General features: G+C 41.6%; 1 protein-coding gene across 2 annotated transcripts in view; it reads right to left on the reverse strand.

Annotated features, from left to right (window-relative positions):
• LOC140455211 (uncharacterized) overlaps positions 1-22,477 on the reverse strand; it is a 128,786-nt gene that overhangs the window by 18,674 nt on the left and 87,635 nt on the right. The window contains exons 7-9 of one of the 2 annotated variants that reach the window (XM_072549929.1): positions 17,008-17,088; positions 6,864-6,971; positions 3,234-3,316 (exon numbers count right to left, since the gene is read on the reverse strand). In XM_072549929.1, coding sequence (XP_072406030.1) covers positions 3,267-3,316; positions 6,864-6,971; positions 17,008-17,088 — 239 coding nt within the window. In that variant the 3' untranslated portion in view covers positions 3,234-3,266. The remainder of the gene's footprint in view (positions 1-3,233; positions 3,317-6,863; positions 6,972-17,007; positions 17,089-22,477) is intronic. The other variant, XM_072549931.1, reaches the window with a different exon arrangement.

A 22,477-nucleotide genomic window follows, 5' to 3' on the forward strand; every position in this document is an offset into this window, starting at 1 on the left:
CTCTTTGAGGATGTGACAAAACACACGGATGAAGTCGAGCAGTGGATGTGGTGTACATGGATTTTGGAAAGGCGTTTGATAAGGTTCCCCATGATAGGCTCAATCAGAAGGTAAGGAGGCATGGGATACAGAGAAATCTGGCTGCCTGGATAGTGGTGTTCCACAGCGATCGGTTACAATGGACATTGACAGGATGCAGAGCTGGGCTCATTAAGTGTCAAATGGAGCTGAACCTGGAAAAGTGTGGAGTGTTTCATTTTGGAAGGTTGAATTTGAAGGCAGAATACAGGGTTAAAGGCAGGATTCTTGGCAGTGTAAAGGAACAGAGGGATCTTGGGGTCCATGTCCATGATCCCTCAAAGTTGCCACCCAAGTTAATAAGATTGTTAAGAAGGCGTATGGTGTGTTGGCTTTCATTAAAAGGGGATTGAGTTTAAGAGCTGTGAGGTTATGCTGCAGTGCCATAGAGCCCTGGTTAGTCTACATTTAGAAAATTGTGTTCAGTCTTGGTCATCTTATTATGGGAAGGATATGGAAGCTTTAGAAAGGGTCCAGAAGAGATTTATGAGGATGCTGCCTGAACTGGAGGGCATGTCTTCTGAAGGAATGTTGAGGGAGCTAGGGCTTTTCTCACTGGAGTGAAGAAGGATGAGAGATGACTTGATAGAGGTGTACAAAATAATGAGATGCATAGATAGAGTGGATAGCCAGAAACTTTTTTCCATGGCAGAAATGGCTATCATGAAGTAGCATAATTTTAAAGTTCAAAGTTTGGGAGAAGATTTGTAGCTCGGGTGCTCGTTGTTGTGGTTCTGTTCGCTGAGCTGGGAATTTGTGTCGCAAACGTTTCGTCCCCTGTCTAGGTGACATCCTCAGTGCTTGGGAGCCTCCTGTGAAGCGCTTCTGTGATCTTTCCTCCGGCATTTATAGTGATTTGTCTCTGCCCCTTCCGGTTGTCAGTTCCAGCTATCCGCTGCAGTGGCCGGTATATTGGGTCCAGGTCGATGTGTTTGTTGATAGAGTCTGTGGATGAGTGCCATGCCTCTAGGAATTCCCTGGCTGTTCTCTGTTTGGCTTGTCCTATAATAGTAGTGTTGTCCCAGTCGAATTCGTGTTGCTTGTCATCTGCGTGTGTGGCTACTAAGGATAGCTGGTCGTGTCGTTTTGTGGCTAGTTGGTGTTCATGGATGCGGATCATTAGCTGTCTTCCTGTTTGTCCTATGTAGTGTTTTGTGCAGTCCTTGCATGGGATTTTGTACACTACATTGGTTTTGCTCATGTTGGGTATCGGGTCCTTCGTTCTGGTGAGTTGTTGTCTGAGAGTAGCTGTTGGTTTGTGTGCTGTTATGAGTCCTAGTGGTCGCAGTAGTCTGGCTGTCAGTTCGGAAATGCTCCTGATGTATGGTAGTGTGGCTAGTCCTTTGGGTTGCGGCATGTCCTCGTTCCATTGTCTTTCCCTTAGGCATTTGTTGATGAAATTGCGCAGGTATCCGTTTTTGGCGAATACATTGTATAGGTGTTCTTCCTCTTTTTGCAGTTCTGGTGTGCTGCAGTGTGTTGTGGCCCTTTTGAATAGTGTCTTGATGCAACTTCACTTGTGTGTGTTGGGGTGGTTGCTTTCATAGTTCAGGACTTGGTCTGTGTGTGTGGCTTTCCTGTATACCTTTGTGGTGAATTCTCCATTCGGTGTTCTCTGTACCATCACGTCTAGGAACAAACAGTCTTACCACAAATTCAACCCAAACTCTGGGTCAGATATGTGGACGACACCTTTGTAATCATTAAAAACGCAGAAATAGAGAACACACACCGGATCATCAACACCACACTCACAGGAATCCGATTCATGACAGAGGAAGAAAAGGACAACCAACTCCCATTCCTAGACAAAATCCCATGCAAGGACTGCACAAAACACGACATAGAACAAACAGGAAGACAGCTAACGATCCGCATCCATGAACACCAGCTAGCCACAAAACGACACGACCAGCTATCCTTAGTAGCCACACACGCAGATGACAAGCAACATGAATTCGACTGGGACAACACTACTATTATAGGACAAGCCAAACAGAGAACAGCCAGGGAATTCCGAGAGGCATGGCACTCATCCACAGATTCTATCAACAAACACATCGACCTGGACCCAATATACCGGCCACTGCAGCAGACAGCTGGAACTGACAACCGGAAGGGGCAGAGACAAGCCACTGTAAATGCCAGAGGAAAGATCACAGAAGCGCTTCACAGGAGGCTCCCAAGCACTGAGGATGTCACCTAGACAGGGCACGAAACGTTTGCAACACAAATTCCCAGCTCAGCGAACAGAACCACAACATAAGTTTAAAGCGATTGGAGGAAGGCTTAATGGAGTTGTGAGAGATAGGTTCTTGCCACAGAGAGTGGTAGGTGCATGGAATGCACTGCCAGCAGTTGTAGTAGAGTCAGATAACATTAGGGACATTTAAGTGACTCTTGAATAGGCACATGGATAATAATAAAATTAAGGGTATGTATGTCAGTCTGATCTTAGAGTAGGACAAAAGGTCGGCACAACATTGAGTGCTGAAGGGCCTGGACTATGCCTCCCAGAATTCCGCTGTGATGATTCTTAACTGCCCTCGTATTCTAGCCCTCTGGAAATGAATCAAAGAGTAGAGATCTACTGCTGAGGCTGCATAAGGTGCTGGTCAGACCATATTTAGAATATTGATAGCAGTTTTGGGCTTTGTATCTAAGGAAGGATGTGTTGGCTTTGGAGGGAGTCCACAAGAGTTTTACAAGAATGAGCCCAGGGATGAAGGGCTTGTCATGGTTGGAGCACTTGGAAACAGCAATCTTTGAAAATAATTCATTTTCCTGATCTCCAGCATGAACTGGTTTAAGGTGAACAGAGACAGATGTGTTGGGGAGCGAGAGGAGGAGAGATGGATAGTCAGAGATGGAGAGGAAAAGATACAGTGATTGGAAATGAGAAAGGGAACAGAGGAAGAAAAGTAGGAAAAGGATGGAGTAAGGGAGAGAGTAGGAAGGACAAAAAGAAAGGAAGCAGGAAGAGATGTGAGGAATATGGAAAGGGGGAATAGAAGAGAGACTAAAAGAAACAGAAATGAGATCAAGTGAAAGGATAAGGAACATGGAAGCAGAGGGGAAGAGATGAACACACTCAGAATGCAGACTACAGATGACTTGCCAGTGTTTGAAGACAAACTATTTACGTTAGACTTTACCTCAGTGTAAATTGCATCACGCTGCAGTAACTTTCATCTTGTCCAAAGTCGACTTGCTCTTTTCTGAAGACTCCATGTCTGCACTGCAAGATACATTAAACATTCATGTGAATAATTGGAACACAGGCTTTGTATAAACTACCAATTTAAAAACCGAACAGCCCCAGTTGCAATCACAATCCCATTCATAGGTTACAGGAGCAGGCAGAGAGTTGACAAATGGAGTATAAATGTGGGAAAATGTGGAATTGTTCATTTTGTAACAGAACAAACAAAGTATTATCTAAATGGAAAGCTTCAATATAAAGGGACTCGGGGGGACTTGTGCATGATACTCAGAAAGCTGGCACACAGGGGCAGCAGGTAACTAGGAAGGCTAATGGAACGTTGGTCCTTATTTCAAGGGGTTTGGAATATAAGAATAGGGAAATCTTACTGCAACTGTACAAGATGCTGGTGAGACCACATCTGGAATACCGTGAGCAGTTTTGGTCTCCTGGTCAAAAGAAAGATATAATTGATGGCCTGCATCCCAGGGTACTGAAGGAGGTGGCTCGGGAAATCGTGGATGCGCTGGTGATTATTTTCCAGAGTTCAATAGAATCGGGGTTGGTTCCTGAGGATTGGAGGGCGGCTAATGTTGTGCCACTTTTTAAGAAGGGTGGGCGGGAGAAAGCAGGAAATTATAGACCAGTTAGTCTGACCTCAGTGGTGGGAAAGATGCTGGAGTCTATTATAAAGGATGAAATTACGGCACATCTGGATAATAGTAACAGGATAGGACAGAGTCAGCATGGATTTATGAAGGGGAAATCATGCTTGACTTATCTTCTTGAATTTTTTGAGGATGTAACTCGGAAGATGGACGAGCGAGATCCAGTGGATGTAGTGTACCTGGACTTTCAGAAAGCTTTTGATAAAGTCCCACACAAGAGGTTAGTGAGTAAAATTAGGGCGCACGGGATTGGGGGCAAAGTACAAGATTGGATAGAGAATTGGTTGGCTAATAGGAAACAAAGGGTAGTGATTAACGGCTCCATTTCGAAATGGCAGGCAGTGACCAGTGGGGTACCGCAGGGATCCGTGCTGGGACCGCAGCTTTTTACAATATATGTAAATGATATAGAAGATGGTATCAGCAATAACATTAGCAAATTTGCTGATGACACAAAGCTAGGTGGTAGGGTGAAATGTGATGAGGATGTTAGGGGATTACAGGGTGACCTGGACAAGTTAGGTGAGTGGGCAGATGCATGGCAGATGCAGTTTAATGTGGATAAATGTCTGGTTATCCACTTTGGTGGCAAGAACAGGAAGGCAGATTACTACCTCAATGGTATCAAATTAGGTAAAGGGGCTGTTCAGAGAGATCTGGGTGTTCTTGTCCACCAGTCAATGAAGGCAAGCATGCAGGTACAGCAGGTCGTGAAGAAGGCTAATAGCATGCTGGCCTTCATAACAAGAGGGATTGAGTATAGAAGCAAAGAGGTGCTTCTGCAGCTGTACAGGGCCCTGGTGAGACCACACCTGGAGTACTGTGTACAGTTCTGGTCTCCAAATTTGAGGAAAGACATTCTGGCTATTGAGGGAGTGCAGCGTAGGTTCACGAGGTCAATTCCTGGAATGGCAGGATTGCCTTACACGGAAAGACTGAAGCGACTGGGCTTGTATACCCTTGAGTTTAGAAGACTGAGAGGGGATCTGATTGAAACGTATAGGCTTATGAAAGGACTGGACACTCTGGCAGGAGGGAACATATTTCCGTTGATGGGGGAGTGCCGAACCAGAGGACACAACTTAAAAATACGGGGTAGACCATTTAGGACAGAGATGAGGAGAAACTACTTCACCCAGAGAGTGGTGGCTGTGTGGAATGCTCTGCCCCAGAGGGCTGTGGAGGCCCAGTCTCTGGATTCTTTTAAGAAAGAATTGGATAGAGCTCTTAAAGATAGTGGAGTCAAGGGGTATGGAGATAAGGCTGGAACAGGATACTGATTAGGAATGATCAGCCATGATCATATTGAATGGCGGTGCAGGCTCAAAGGGCAGAATGGCCTACTCCTGCATCTATTGTCTATTGTCTATTGTCTATTGTCTATATAATTTCATTGGAGGTAGTTCAGGGAAGATTCATTAGGATGATCCCTGGGTTGAATGGATTGTCGTGTGAGGAAAGGAGTTTAGAAGAATAAAAGAAGTTTTTATTGAAATATATAGGATTCTTCAAGGGTTTGAGAGGGCAAATGTTGAGAGGATGTTTCCTCTCATGGGAGAATCCAGGACCTAAAGATACAGTCTCAGAAGAAAGGGGCACTGAATTAAGATTGAGATGAGGAAGATTTTTTTCTGTCAGATGGTTGAGAGTCTTTGGAACTCCTTACCACAGAGAGCCGTGGGGGCAGAGTCCTTGAGGCTAAGCTAGAAAGATTCTTGATCAGTTGGGGAATCAAGAGTTATGGGGAAAGGGCAGGAAAGTGGATGTGAGGAATCAGCCATGATCCTATTGAATGGTGGAACAGTTTAATCCCAGTTCCCATTTCTTTTGGTCTCATAGTCTTATTATTATTACCAACAGGAACCTGCTAAACCAGGATTAAATCCAATTACATTTATACAACCCCCTTAAACAGAAGAATCTATCTCAAAATATGTCATAAGACTATCGAAACAATAGTCAAAGAAAGAACCAGTATAAGGGAAGGTTTAACATTTGATCAAAAAGATCTTGAGAACAGTCAAAAGAAGGAAGATGTGGTGAGATATAGAGAGAGAGAGAGAGAGAGAGAGAGAAAGGGATTAAGAAAGGGAGAGATACAGAGCATTACAGAGTCATACAGCGCAGAAACAGACTTTGGCCCAACTCGTCCATTCCAACCAGGCATCCTATTCTGACCTAGTCCCATTTGCCAGCATTTGGCCCATATCCCTCTAAACCCTTCCTATTCATGCCATCCAGCTGCCTTTTAGATCTTGTAATTGCACCAGCCTCCACTTCCGCTGCCAGCTAATTCCACAAGAATAGAAAAAAAAAGATATAATATATACATATAAAAAAGAGAGAGACCTACAAAGAGAGAGTGAAATAAAGGGATGAGAAGGAGAGACAGTAAGTGAGAAAAAGATTGATAGAAGAGGAGAGAGACACAGTAAGAGAGAGAGAGACAAAGAACGGAAAGAGATTGAGAGAGGAGGAGAGAGATCGAGAGAGAAAATGAGAAAGACACAGAGAAATAAAGGTAGAGACAAAAGAGATAAAGAGTGTGAGACAGAGAAAGGCAGAGAAGAGGAGAAAGTTTTTTTGGTGAATATATGGAGGCTAATATCGAAGTAACTCAAGGCACAATCGCCAATGATGAAGCTGGAAATGTTTTGGATATGTATTTGATGGGAGATTGGTGAGAGCGTTGGACAATTAGTGTATCAGAAACAATCTCACAGTGTTCATGATAACCTGGGACAATTAGTGTATTCGAGACAATCCCAAGTCATGGAAAATGAATTATGTAAGAAGGAATTTTGTTACAGATTAAAAATAATGTACTTTGTTCAATTAAAAGGCAATTTGTGACATTGAATGATTCAGTGACTACACCCCCTGATTGCAATAACTTTAGCATTTTTATTACTTACTATATTTTAAGGCGAAGATAAAACACAGTCCGACAGTGGATATGTAGATCATCACCGCTGCTGTGATTGTTGCTGCAATGTCACCATAGGGAAGGGTGCATTTTTTAACTGTAGATAGAAATATGAAAAGTTACAATATCAAGTTTTTTTTTGATGAAGTGTATGTTGATCACTGCTCTTTGCAAAATGTAATTTTATTAATATTTTGTTCATCAAAGTAAAACTAAACTAATCTTCTGGAAAAAATGTAACTGTGATTCCTGGCTGTGAAATTATTTCTAAATGTGAATAAGAGACATAAATTTGCTTTGGATATGAAAGTAAGGTCAGCAGAAAAGGCAAATCAAAGCTAATTGGGGAAATTGAATTTCAGCTTGTGGGACTCATTGCACGTAGAGCTCTGAGTGTTCAGTATGTTCGGAGGTGGAGAACAGAGAAAGCACACTTACATTGGGTTGTGTATGTTAAGGGTTAGAAAATCAAAGATCGCTATCAGAGCAGATAGGTAACTGGGTTTTGTTAAAGGGTTTGCTAAACAAGGTTCTAAGGAATCTGAGGTATCAAACTTCCAAAAATAAAATAGGGACTGTAGGTCTGTGTCATTTTACTGGGAACCCTCACTGGGAAACTCCAATGAAATGGAGCTCCTGCTAAGAGCAACTGAAGGATCAAATCCAGCAAATAAAAAAGCAAATACATTCCACGTAATTGCTTTAAGGGATTTTGGAGAGGAACATGGCTCAGTAAATGCCTTTTTATTTTCAGTTATAGAACATGAATGTTGTTGGCTGGGTCCAGTATGTATTGCCTGTTGAAGATGCTCTCGAGTAAGTGGTGGTGAGCTACCTTCTTGTTTTGCGTGATGTTGAATAGACCCACAATGCTGTTGGGAGGGAATTTCAGGACTTGACCCAGTGACAGTGAAGGAATGGCATATATTTCCAAGTCCGGAATTGATGATGTGTACATTTGTGAAAACTAACTTTGTTTTTTCAAGTATATAATAGGTAGTTTATAGTTTCTGCTGAACATCATCTGCCTATTAATTTATGAAGAATCAACACTGATTTTAGTTTGATTGTACAGTAAAAAATTTTAAAAGTGAAATCATGTTCATCAGACTTTTTCATAGATATTGGTTTGCTGGTCTCCATGGTGATCTTAAGAATTACATAACTATTACAATGGACATGCAGGTCCTTGGACTCCTCCATTGCCAGACCATAGCAACATGACGGCTGGAGGAAGAGAGCCTCATCTTCTGCCTAGGAACCCTCCAACCACAAGGGATGAACTCAGACTTCTCCAGTTTCCTCATTTCCCCTCCTCCCACCTTGTCTCAGTCCCAACCCTCGAACTCAGCACCACCTTCCTAACCTGCAATCTTCTTCCTGACCTCTTCACCCCCACCCCCGCCTCTGCCCCCACTCCGGCCTATCACCCTCACCTTATCATCCTCACCTTAACCTCCTTCCACCTATTGCATTTCGAACGCCCCTCCCCCAAGTCCCTCCTCCCTACCTTCTATCCTAGCCTGCTTGGCACACTTTCCTCATTCCTGAAGAAGGGCCAAAGCCCGAAATATCATTCTCCTGCTCCTTGGATGCTACCTGACCTGCTGCGCTTTTCCAGCAACACATTTTCATTACTATTACAATGCCTGGGGAACTGCTGCATATGAATAGCTGCCCTCCATAGTCAGTAGAGCCTTGGACCCTGTAGCAGAGATCATCCCAAAGCTAGGCATCAAGTCAATTTTGAAGGTTAATCTTACAACTTGCAAACATAATCTTAGTACATGGGAAAATAACCTTTGACTGACCAAGATAGAGAAATCTCTGTCATCAAGAGAACAGTGCCATGTTTCTTCAGGACAAGCAAAAACAGCATAAAGTCAATACCTCCATTCATTCCTCTGTTACTGACTTCATATGAAACATTTGCACTTGGCTTAACAAATGTGATAAAGGTTTATGTGTTTCAACGTGTCATGCATAAGAAATTACATATTTTGATTTGAAAGACAAACTGGAAATGGAACTGTGCACTGTTATGAAGTTGCAGGTGTGTAAGGAGAGTACTCTCTCCTTTAAGAGAGAGTAGAAGCTGGCATGGACCTAGAAAGGCACAGAGCGTGCTGAGAAAATTAAAAATGGAACATTTGGCTGTGAAACAATTAGCTGGAGCTGCGTTGCTATATTACACAACAAATTCGAATTTGAGCAAACAGTTTAAATTATGCCCCAAGATACCAAATTCCAATCGAATTTGAATTTTACTGTTTTGGATGACATCAAACCAATGAGACGGTCCAATGTTTTGGGGTATATAAAATCAGGCATTTTGAACAGTTAGCCAGAGCAACAAAGAGCACCAACCAAACACAGACTGCCTGCAGAATCGCTCTCTGAAAGGTACCTTTTCATATGAAATCTGTGAAGCAGAAGAACAAAGAAAAGACCCAGGAAAATATAGAGGAAGATACCAAGGGAAAAGCGACAACTGGCTGGTTTTGAAATTTGAATTTTTTTGTTAAACTTAATCGGGGGTTTTATCAGGTCAGTACCCTGTTATACAGTGGGAGGTAGATAAATTGATCAGACAAAGGAAGTTTACAGCATAGATACTTATTGTTTAATATTTTTCCTACTTGGGGCTGAAGAATTTTTTTTTTCTTTAAAGAATGGAATTTGGTAGATCTTTGTCACTCATACTTTAACAGATTACAAGGCAAGGTGAGCTTTTCTGTGTGTCTGGTTTAAATTAGCAAATTTACCCTGCGCCACAACAGCACAGCTGAATTGACGAAAATTAACTCTCCTTTGATAACTCAACCCAAAAACAGAATACAATGGAGTTCACTCATTGGTTACACAAGGTTATGCACCTTTTGAAACTGGACTTGAAACGTTTTGCACGAGGTGCTGTTGGGTTAAAAAAGAAACTGTGCAGGAACAGTTTGGTTTGAGAGAAGAAAAATTGGGCACTCAGACCTTAAAAGTATGCAAACAAATTCGATCTCTTCCTCTGTAAGGGGAAAAGAAATAGCATTAAAGACTCCACAAAAAGAAAGGTTTCTAACTCAAACTATGACCTAGGTATAACTGATCATCTACTGAACTGAGGATTGCTGCAGTCAACAACATGAGATCATTGCCAATAAGTAACTGACCTATAAGAACATCAACTCATTTCCCCTTATGGTTTAGATTCTTGATCCACAATTTCCTGTTTCTTCCTATATATTTTATCCATGATACTCCTGCAAAACTCTTGCCTTGTCTGACATATCCATTCCACTTTTGAATGATTGTGTGTGTTTGCATTTCAAAGGGCATCATTTAATTTTACATATTAATAATTAATAACCCATTTTGTCACATGTTAAAGGATAATTTCATTACAATAACTACATTTTTGGTTTCTTCTTTACAGTGATTCACAAATCTCATCGAGGCTGTGACAAGTTAACATCTTAAGGCAACATGATGATAGGGAGGATGGTCAGAGTAGATGTATATTTTCAATGGAAATGAGTAGGGAGTGAAATAAAAATATTGGAAACTGAAAATTCAAACACTGACCCTCCAGCAATCAAATACGAGGGTGCTTACAAATGTAGATGGAATATTATACTATTTTAAAGAATATTATCAAGGTCACATATGAAAGATGTTATGAACTGCTTTGTGTAAATAGGTCACAAGAAATAGTTTTGGCTACACACAACATGATGTAAACATAGAAGATGCGCCCCATAAAATAAAATCCTTATGGACTCATCTGAGAGGGGTCTGGTCAAGTGTAGGAAAAAGAGATCAAGTTCATATGGACAATAACATTATTCGAATGAGTCACAGTACTGGAGATCACCCATTGGGATGGTGCTGGAGTTTCACGGAGCACAAAGAGGATGGCAAAATTTTCTGAGTACCAATCACACTCAGATTCTTAGGTCTGGATTGGGCTAAGGGGGTCAGGCTCAGGTTGGGGGGCGGTAAGTGTTTGGTTTGGAGCAGGGAGAAGGAGGCGTCAGGTCTGGAGGGGAACAAGGTGGGGTCGGGTCTGGATGGAGTGGGAAGTGGATTGGAAGAGAAAGGGTAGGTTGGAAATGGAGGCAAGAAATGGGGCATCAGGTCTGGATGGGGAAGGGGCTGTTGGGTCTGGAGGGAGGCAAGAGGTGGGGCAGATTGGAGTCGGGGGGGGGGGCATAGATCCAGAATCAGTGATAAGGAGGTTCAGCTCCCACACTAAAGGAGGATGTCATGTCAAGGTTTTGTGTGTGTTTGTGGTTTCAGGGAAATGTATGTAGATGTGTCTGAGATCAGTTGAGTAGTTACCAACGAGTAAAATCTTGTATTTAATCATCCAATTTCTTTCCTGAGTAAATATTTACTTAATTTCAATGGTACCCTCTGAATGCTTTAATGTTAATGGGAAATTCTTTTGGAGTCTGTTACAATGGGGATTCCACAGGTCCCCATATAAAATGTTTATCTACACTGGAAGAACAGCCATCTGGTCAGTGGACAATGTGGGAATGCATGTCAATGTATGACAAAGTCAATATGGGTTACAAAGCCAGATTCATATCCAATTTAAGAATTGGAAGATTGCCTTGTGAGGATTAGCCAACTATGATTTGGTACCAAAATGGCCTTGGTAAAAAAAATGGCAACTTCTAATGATTGATACAGACAAAGAAATATCAACTTTTGTAACATTAGATGGACTTTTTTGATGGATTATGTAACTGTACTGTACATATCAATGATTTGTTTGTGTCCAGAAAAAAACCTTGGAAGAACATTTAAACACATTTGATTAGTTACAAAAACTAATTTTTTACCTAAATTTTGCGAATGTCAATATGTCGAAGAAAAAGTGACTTACTTGGGCCATATTGTGGGACAAGGACAAGATGTAAAAATAAGGATTGGATGTTTCTGTACCTAAAGCAAAAGGTGAAATTCTGCGATATATTGGTGAGTAGATTTATCGGATGTTTGCTCTATATTTCAGCATTGTTGTGCCTCCCTTGATAATCTTACTAAAGAAAACTAAAAAAAAAACTCAAGTGGATAGAAGAACTTTTGACAACTTGAAAACAGGACAGACTACCAAACCAGTTGTGGCAGCACCAAATTATAATAAGGCAACTAAACGGGATTATTGATGCAGGAGCAGAGTAGGCTATTCAGCCCATTGAGTGTGCTCCACCATTCAATGACATCATGGCTGATCTGATAACTTTCAACTCCAATATTCCACCCTTTTCCCTTAACACTAAATATCCTTCCTGTCTAAAAAAACACTTACCTTGAGATTGTGCCCTCAGGTCCTAGACTCTCCCAAAAAGGAACAAGGGAACAGTAACCCTGCCAAGTTTCCTATGAAGCTTATATGCTTGAATAAGGTCACATTTCATTCTTCTAAACTCCAGTGAGTACAGGCCTAACCTACTCATTTTCTCCTCATAAGTCCTTTCATACCGGGATCAGCCGAATGAAACTTGACTGGACTGCCCAATGTAGGAGTTATGTAAGAAATCAGCTCATCACCATCTGTTCTGGGCAATTAGGGATGGGAAAATGTTTGCCCAGCTGGTTGCACTTGCAACCTTGTCATTAATTGCTAAAGGAATAGAATATATATGTGGGGAAACATTGCTGAAATTGTATAAGGTATTTGTGAGACCACACCTGGAGTTTTACATACAATTTTGGTCCACTAACTTGAAGGGGGATATGGTTGCATTGAAGGTAATTCAGAAAAGGTTCGCTAGTTTGATTCCAGACATGAAGGGTTTGTTTTATGAAGAGAGACTGAACATTTTCAAATTAGAGGAGACAAAGTCATATAGCACAAAAACAGACCCTTTGGTTCAACTTGTCTGTATTAGACCAGACATCCCAATGTGACCTAATCCCGTTTGCCAATATTTCACCCATATCCATCTAAATCCTTCCTATTCATAAACCTACCAAATGCCTTTTAAATGTTGCAATTGTACCCACCTTTACCTCTTCCTTTGGCAGCTTGTTCCATACACACACCAACCTCTGCGGGTCCTTTTTAAATCTTTACCCTCTCATTTTAAACCTATGCCCTCTTGCTTTGGACTTCCCTACCCTGGGAATAAGCCCTTGTCTATTCACCGTACCATGCCTCTCATGATTTCATAAACCTCTAAAAGGTCACCACTCAGCCTCCGATACTCCAGGGAAAATAGCCCCTGCCTATTCAACGTCTCCCCATGGCTCAAACCTTCCAACCTTTGCAATATCCTTGCAAACCTTTTTGCAACCTCTTAAGTCGCGACATCTTTCCAATAGAAGGGTGACCAGAATTGCATACAGTATTCTAGAGGTGGCCTCACCAATGTCCTGTACAGCCGCAACATCACACCCCAACTCCTATACTCCATATTCTGACCAATGAAGGCAAGTAGGCCAAATGCCTTCTTCACCACCTTGAATACCAACAGCTCCATCTTCAAGGAACTGTGCACCTGCACCCCCAGTGTCTCTTTGTTTGGTAACACTTTTCAGGGCTCTATCATTAATTGTATAAGCTCTGCGCTGGTTTGCCTTACCAAAATGCAGTACCTCATGTTTTTATCTATATTAAACTCCATTTGTCACAGCAAGGCACATTGACCCATCTGATCAAGGTCCCGTTGTACTCTGAGATATTATCTTCTTCACAGTCCATTACACCCCACCTATACTACTGTCATCTGCAAACTTACTAACCAATCCATCTTGTTTCATATCCAAATCAATTATATAAATGGCAAAAAAGTCTAGGGCAACTGTCTGTTTGGAGTTGGCACATTGTCCCTGAGTCTGCATGGATTTGCTCCCATTTCTTCCCACAGTCCAAAGATGTGCAGATTAGATGGATTGGCCATGCTAAATTGACTGTACTGTGCAGGGATGTGCTGGCTAGGTGGGTTAGCCATGAGGAATGCGGGGTTAGGGGGAGGGTCTTGGGTGGGGGGGATGGGGTGGGGAATGTTCTTCAGAGGGTTGGTATGGATTCGATGGGCCGAATGGTCTGCTTCCAAACTGACGGATTCTATGATTCTATGGCTATCCATGATATAAATGCCTTAGTAAGGGGTCTGCTTCCATACCGGAGGGATTTTATGATCACATCCATGCCTTTCAATGATACAAATGTCTAAACAATCCCTTCCCTAGTTTCTAACAAAATTCCAGGAAATACCTGATCAGGTCCCAAGGATTTATCTACCAAATGCATTTTAAAACCTCCGGCACCTCCTCTTCTATAATACGCACTCTTTTCAATACATTTCTGTTTATTTCCCCAAGTTCCCTAGGTTCTGTGTCCTTCTCCACAGTAAATACTGATGCAAAATTTTTTTTTTTGGTGTCATACCCATCTCTTGTGGTTTCGCACATCGATAGTCATGTTGATCTTTCAGGGGCCTTATTCTCTCCCTAGTAACTCTTTTGCCCTTAATGTACTCATTGAATCACTTTGGATTCTCCTTAACTCTATTTGTCAAAGCTATTTCAAGTCCCTTTTTTGCCCTCCTAATTTCCCTGTTCAGCATACTCCTACTGCCCTTATCTCCTCTAGGGATTCACTCAATCCCAGCTGTCTGCACCTGACATATGCCTCCATTTTCTTGACCACAGCTTCAATTTCTCTTGCCATCTAGTATTCTCTACACCTACCAACCTTGCCCTTCACATGAACAGAAACATATAGTCTTTGAATTCTTGTTATCTTATTTTTAAAGTCCTCCCACTTCCCAACTGTCCCTTTATCTGTATATAGCCTCCCCCAATCAATTTTTGAAAGTTTCTATCTAATACCGTCAAAATTGGCCTTACTCCGATTTAGAACTTTAACTTTTGGGTCAGTTCCATCCTTTTTCATAACTATTTAAAAATGAACAGAATCATGATCATTTGCCCTAAAGTGCTCCCCCACTGACAACTCAGTCACTTGCCCTGCATTACTTCCCAAAAGAAGGTCAAATATTGCTCCTTCTTTAGTAGGTACATCCACATATTGAATAAGGGAGTTTTTTTTCTACCCACTTCATGGATTTCTCCCCATCCATGTTCTTAATACAATGACAGTCCCAGTCTCTGTTTGGAATGTTAAAATCCCCTACCATTACAAGTATATTATTCTTACAGATCACTGAGATTTCCTGACATATTTGCTTCTCAATTTCCTGCTGACTATTGGGGGACCTATAATACAATCTCAACAAGGCAATCATCAATGCATTATTTCTCAGTTCCACTCATAGAACTTCACTAGATAATCTCCCCGGAATATCTTCCCTAAATACTACTTAAAGAACTGTCTATTTCCTCTGTAAATTTATTCAATGTCTCAGGATCGTTTGGCATGGTGGTTAGCACTGCTGCCTCACAGCACCAGGGACCAGGGTTCAATCCAGCCTTGGGTGAATGCTTACGTGGAATTTGTGCATTCTCCCCATGTGTGCTTCCTCTGGGTGCTCCGGTCTCCTCGCACAATCCAAAGATATGCAGATTAGGTGGATTGGCCATGTTAAATTACCTCTTGTGTCCAGGAATGTGTAGGTTAGTTGGATTAGCCATGGAAAATGCAGGGTTACAGGGATAGGTAGGGGGGTGAGTTTGGGTGGGATGCTCTTCAGAGAATCAATGTGGACATGTTGGACCAAATGGCCTGATTCCACACTATAGGGATCCTATGATCTATGATCCACACTTTAAAACAGGTCCTTCCTCATCATTTCAGTTTTAAATCTGAAACCCCTTATCGTAAATCTTTGTTCCTAACAAAAAAACGCTACTCCCATCCTCTCTTGCCTCCCTTCCTATCCTTCCCATTGCAGCTATCCTGGAACAGTGAACTGAGATCTAATTGAAGTACATAAGATGCTAAAAGGGATTGACAAGGTCGAAATAGAAAGGTTATTTCCTCATGGGGGGACAATCAAGAATGAGAGGTTGTAGGTTTATGATAAGGGGTTTCAGATTTAAAGCCATAACAAGGAGAAATTACTTCTCTCAAAGTGTCATGAATCTGTAAAATTCACTATCCCAGAGTGTGGTGGATGCTGGGACATTGAGTAAATTTATGGAAGAAATAGATAGATCTTTAATTAATAACGGGTTGAAGGTTTAAGGCAGGAAAGTGGAGTTGAGGCCGAGATGAGATCAGCCATGATTATATTAAGTGGTGGAGTGGGTTCAAGGGGCTGAATTGCCTCCTCCTGCTCCTAGTTTTTATGCTCTGTCAGCTGTGACTGAATAAAGGAAACAAAATATACATAACGATAGATTGGATAAACAGATTAAACATTTGTGTTAAAAGAGAAGTTTTCTTCCCATGGACGCTGCCAGACCTACTGAGTTTCTCCAGCAATTTCTGTTTTTGTTTAAGATCTTAGCAACTGCAGTTTTTTTGTTTTATTTAAATATTTGTGGCTGATTTGAGAAAGGCAGTGAGGATTTGTAATGGGGAGATCTTGCTTGACGAACCTGACAGACCATTTTTTCGAGAAGTGGCTAAAATAGTGGACAGTGAATGACCATGCAAGTTATTTAACTGGACATCTAACAAGACAACTATAATATCCCTCACTGGAGTTTATGCTATTGTAGGCAGTGTAGGATGGAGTGTCAAATTGTAGAGATCTTAATAGATTAAATGAATTGACAAAACTGTGACAAATAGATTTAAAGTAGGAGAAATGATAGATCATCCATTTTGGAAATTAAAACAAAGATAAAACAGACTACTATCTAAATGGTGAAAAAGCAGAGACAAAGGGAGTTCAAAAGATCTGGGAGATCTGTTACATAGAACATTGAAATGTCATCAGCAGTTACAGAAGACAGCTGATACAATGCTGTCTATGATATCTCCAGGACCCAAAAACACAAGGATAGAAGTCAGCTACCTTCAGCTACATATACATCTGGTTTGTCTACACCAGGAACACAGTAATATAAGGTGACAGATCTTTTTGCCAAACAGAATTGCATCAAAGTTTATAATGTAGTCTGGGTTTGTGCAAGTTGTATTATCTAGATACTTGATTAATCTCCCTGGGAAAAGTATTAAACGTGAATATTAGTGTTTGCTTACAATGTATCACACTCACCATTTTCATTTGCTTCATAAATTGGCAAGGGTGACATTATTATTGTGAATACTCCAGAACCAAGAATAACGTAACGCTCACCTGCCAATAAATCAGAGTTTCAAAAATAAACTAGATTCTGGCCAAATGGGTGAGCATAAAATCGAATGCAAGCAAATTCAACGTCAGTTCACCATCATATGCTTGGCTGTGGGTGGCACAACTGAGTCTGACTCAGAAAGCTGTAGGTTCAAGTCCCACTCCCAGACTGACACAATCAAAAGAGCCATTTCTCAGATGATAAACCATAAAGGACTGTCCTTTACAACCACTTCCCTCACCCAATTACTACAATAAAGAGAGAGATTATCTTGGAAAGGCTCTTAGGAATGTAAAGATAACAGCTACTTTACTGGGTGTGTATTATAGGCCCCCAAAGAGTCAGCAGGAAATAGTGGAGTAAATAGTTCACAGAGGTGTGCAAGAGTAACAATCGGGTGATTATATTAAGGAATTTCAACTTTCCCAACATAAGTTGGAATAGTGTTAAGGGTTTGAATCGAATCCAGGGGAGTTTTTTGTATCAATATGTAGAAGGTCCAACAAGGGACAGTGCTGGATCTGGTTCTGGGGAAGGAAACTGGACAAGTGTTCGACGTGGCAGTGGGAGACCATTTAGATTATACCTACCACAATACGGTACAGTTCAAATCTGTTTTGGACAAGGAAAAAGATGGCCTGCCAAAGATGGCTTTGGAATTGGGGGAAGGCAGATTTTATTATAATAAAGCAGAATGTGGCCACAGTAGACTGGGAACAGCTCCTTGCAGGTAAGTCCACAGTAGATCAAGGAGCAATAGGTTCCAAGTAAAAGTAAATCAATGAGTAAGTACTCATGCATTTATTTCTGCAAAACTGCCTCCTCTTTTCTACATCTCGATGGGATTTCCAAATGTGAAAGAAAATGGTTAATGTTTGGGCACCATTATTTCCTACCTGCCTTCTCAGCAATGATCATACAGTAATAACAGTAAAAGAATCCTGGAGTCTAGGACAATGCACGACTGGATTAAGAGGAAGAGAATGGTTTTTAGCAAGTCCAAAGGGGGCAATTCAGCTGTGGCCCTAGGGGAATACAGGAAGTGCAGGAGGGAACTTAAGAAGGCAATTAGTAGAGCAAGGTGGAGCATGAAAAATGACCTGCAAACAGAATTAGGGAGAATGCTAAGGAATTTCGTAAATACATTAAAGGGAAGAGATTAATCAGAGAACGACTAGAGCCCATTAAGGACCAAGGGAACAACCTGAATATGAAGCGACAGGATATTGGAAGGATGTTGAACAAATACTTCTCTATGGTCTTCACTCTGGAAAAGGAGAATGGAGGTACAGAATTCAGGACTGAGAGTGATTTGCACAGTTTGATATAGGAAATGGGAAGATATTCAAGGCTCTGTCACGTCTAAAATCAAGCTAATCCCCTGACCTTGATGAACTGCAACCCAGGCTGCTGTGGAAGGTGAGGCAGGAAAATGCAGGGCTCTGACACAATTTTTTAATTCCGCTCTGGTCACAGAGGAAGTGCCAGAGGACTGGAGGATGGCTAATATGGTTCCACGTTTTAAGAACATAAGGAGCAGGAGTAGGCCATCTGGCCCTTCGAGCCTGCATCACCATTCAATAAGACCATGGCTGATATTTTCATGGACTCAGCTCCATTTTTTTTAGATTAGTTTAGATTACTTACAGTATGGAAATAGGGCCTTCGGCCCAACAAGTCCACACCGACCCTTCAAAGAGCAACCCACCCAGACCCATTCCCCTATATTTATCTCTTCATCTAACACTATTTAGCATGGCCAATTCACCTAACCTGCACATTTTTAGACTGTGTGTACCCATACAGACATGGGGAGAATGTGCAAACTCCACACAGACAGTTGCCCGAGGTGGGACTTGAACCCAGGTCTCTGGCGCTGTGAGGCAGCAGTGCTAACCACTGTGTCACCATGCTGCCCATAATTACTCGCCCTCTCACCGTAACCCTTAATTCCTTTATTGTTCAAAAAAAATCTACCTTAGCGTTAAAAGCAATCACTGAAGTAGCGTCAACTACTTCCCTGGGCAGGAAGTTCCATAGATTCACATCCCTCAGGGTGAAGTCCTAAGTCTGCTCCCCTCGACTTTAAGGCTATGCCCTCTTGTCCTAGTTTCACCTGCCAGTGGAAGCACTCTCTCTACTTCTATCTTATCTATTCCCTTCATAATTTTGTGTGTTTCTTTAACATTCCCTCTCATTCTGTTAAATTCCAATGAAAATAATCCCAGTCTACTCAGTCTTTCCTCATAAGCCAACTCCCTGAACTCCAGAATCAACCTCATGAACCTTCTCTGTACCCTCTCTAGTGGCAGTACATCTTTTCTCAAGTAAGGAGACCAAAATTGCACACAGTATTCCAGGAGTGGCCTCACCAGTACCCTATACAGCTGCAACATAACCTCCCTACTTTTAAACTCAATCCATTCAGCAATGAAGGACAAAATTCCATTTGCCTTCCTAATTACCTGCTGTACCTGCAGAACAACCTTCTGTGATTCATGCACAAGGACACCCAGGTCCCTCTGCCCAGCAATATGCTGCAATTTTTTATCATTCAAATAATAGTCCTTTTTACTGTTATTCCTACAAAATGGATGACTTCACATTTATTCATATTCTACCTGCCAGAACTTTGCCCACTCACTTAAACTATCTATGTTCCTCTGCACACTTTGCTCTTCTGCACACTTCAGTCTTCTGCACACTTTGCTCTGCCACTCATCTTAGCATCTACAAACTTTGACACACTACACGTGACCTCCAATTCCAAATCATCTATGTGAATTGTGAATAATTGCGGTCTCAATATTGATCCCTGAGGCACACAACTAGTTACTGATTGCCAACCACAATAGTACTCATTTATCTCCACTCTTTGCTTCCTGTTAGTCAACCAATCCTCTATCCATGCTAATACTTTACCTATAAGACCATGTATCTTTATCTTATGCCCTGATGAAGGGCTTATGCCCATTCTCCTGCTCTTCAAATGCTGCCTGACCAGGTACTTTTCCAGCACCACACTCTAGACCCCTATCTTTATCTTATGCAGCAGTGTTTTGTGTGGTACTTTGTTGAAGGCCTTTTGGAAGTCTAGATACACCACATGTACTGGATACGCGTTATCCATCGTGTTCATAATCTCTTCATAGAATTCCAAAAGATTAGTTAAGTATGACCTGCCCTTCATGAACCCATGCTGCATCTGCCAAACAGGACAATTTCTAACTAGATGCCTTGCTATTTCTTCCTTGATAACAGACTCAAGCAATTTCCCCACTACAGAAGTTAAGCTTCTGTAATTCTGACCTATAATTCCCCATCTTTTGTCCACTGCTCTTTTTAAACAGTGGTGTCACATTTGCTGTTTTCCGATCTGCTAGAACTGCCCAAGAGTTCAATGAATTTTGAAAAAATTACCAGAAGTGCTCTTGCTATTTCTTTGGCCATCTCTTTTAGTACCCTTGGATGCATTCCATCAGGGTCAGGAGACGATCCTTAGCTCCATTAAGCTGGCCACCACTACCTCTTCTGTGATGATGATTGTTTCCAGGTTCTCAGCTACTTTTGTCTCTTTGTCACTTACTGGCATGTTATTTGTGCCTTCCATTGTGAAAACCAACACAAAATACCTGTTCAATGCCTCAGCTATTTCATCCTATCCCATAGCTAAATACTCCTTCTCATCCTCTAAAGGACCAATGTTTACTTTAGTCACTCTTTTTCGTTTTATATATTTATAGAAACTTTTGTGATCTGTCTTGATATTCTGTGCTGGTTTTTTTTCTTTCATGTTCTATCTTATGTTTCTTTACAGCTCTTTTTGTAGCTTTCTGTTGACCTTGAAAGATTGCCCAATCTCCTAGTTTCCCACGGATCTTGGCCACTTTGTATGCCTTCTCTTTCGGTTTGATTGTCTCCCTTATTTCCTGAGACACTCATGGCAGATAACCCCTTTTCTTACAGTCCTTCCTTTTCCTGGATCTGTACTTGTGCAGAGCACTTTGAAATGCTACTTTGAAAGTCCTCCACTGCTCATCAATTGTCCCACCAAGAAGTCTTTGTTTCCAGTCTACTTTAGCCAACTCCTTCCTCAGCCTATTGTAGTCTCCCTTGTTTAAGGGCAGGACCGAGTATAAGATTTTATCTTCACACTCTCCATCTGGATTCAAAATTCAACCACACTGCGATCGCTCTTTCCAAGAGGATTCCTAACTATGAGAATGGTGGTAGCAAAGAACCAGGAAATTACAAACCAGAGAATCTCACATCAGTGGTTGGGAAACTATTGGAGAAAATTCTGAAGGAGCGAATTAATACCCTCTTCGGTATGGGTTAATTAGGAATAGTCAGCATGGCTTTGTCAGAGGGAGATCATGCCTAAAATATTTGTTCAAATTTTTTGAAGATACGATCAAGTGTGTGGATGAGGGAAGGTCAGTTAATGTAGTTTATGTGGATTTTAGCAAAACATTTAACAAGGTCCCACATGGGAGACTGAGAAGGTTAAAGCACATGGAATTGAGGGAAACTTGGCAGGTAGAATCAGAAACTGGTTTAGTAATACAGAACAAAGGGTAATGGTAAGAAGCTGTTCAAGTGACTGGAGGCTGATGTCCAGCGGTAAGGACCCATGTTGTTTGTAAGTTGAAGAGACAGGTCAGGCTGGAACACAACAGGGAGCAAGGAATGGGTGGAGCTAAGAAGGGGATGGTGATGGTTTGGTGCTGTACTATAGGGCCCCAAATAGTCAACATGAATTAGAGGAACAAATATGCAGGGAGACTGAGGAGACTTGCAGGATCAATAAGGTTGTCATATTAGGAGATCTGAATTTTCCTAACCTAGATGGTGTGGAATTTGCTAAGTGTACTCAGGAAAGTTTCCTCAAGCAGGATACAGAGGTTCCTACTCGGGAAGGGGCAAAACCTGACCTATTCTTGGGAAATAGGGCAGGACAGGTGACAGACGTACATTGGGGGAACACTTTGGGACCAGTGACCATGGTTCTATTAATTTTAAAATTGTTATGGAGAGGGACAAAACTGGCCCATAGGTTCAAGTTGTAAATTAGGGTACGGTGAGTTTTGATGGAATTAGACAGGAGCTTGCAGGGGTTGATTGGAGCAGGTTTTTTTGGGGGCAAAGGGACCTCAGCAAGTGGGAGTCCTTTAAAGGTGAGATAGCTAGAGTTCAAGGTCTAAATGTTTCTATGAGGATGAAGGGCAAGGTTGGCAGAAATAGGAAACCCTGGATGACATGAGATATTGAGGCTTTGACTAGAAAAAAAAAGAAACATGGCTCAGATACAGGCAGCTGGGATTAAGGGAATCCCTGGAGGTATATAGGGAATACAGGAGTTTACTGAAGAAGGAAATCAGGAGGATGAAA

This window comes from Chiloscyllium punctatum, chromosome 30 (assembly GCF_047496795.1).
Source record: "Chiloscyllium punctatum isolate Juve2018m chromosome 30, sChiPun1.3, whole genome shotgun sequence".
NCBI classification, from domain to species: Eukaryota; Metazoa; Chordata; class Chondrichthyes; order Orectolobiformes; family Hemiscylliidae; genus Chiloscyllium; species Chiloscyllium punctatum.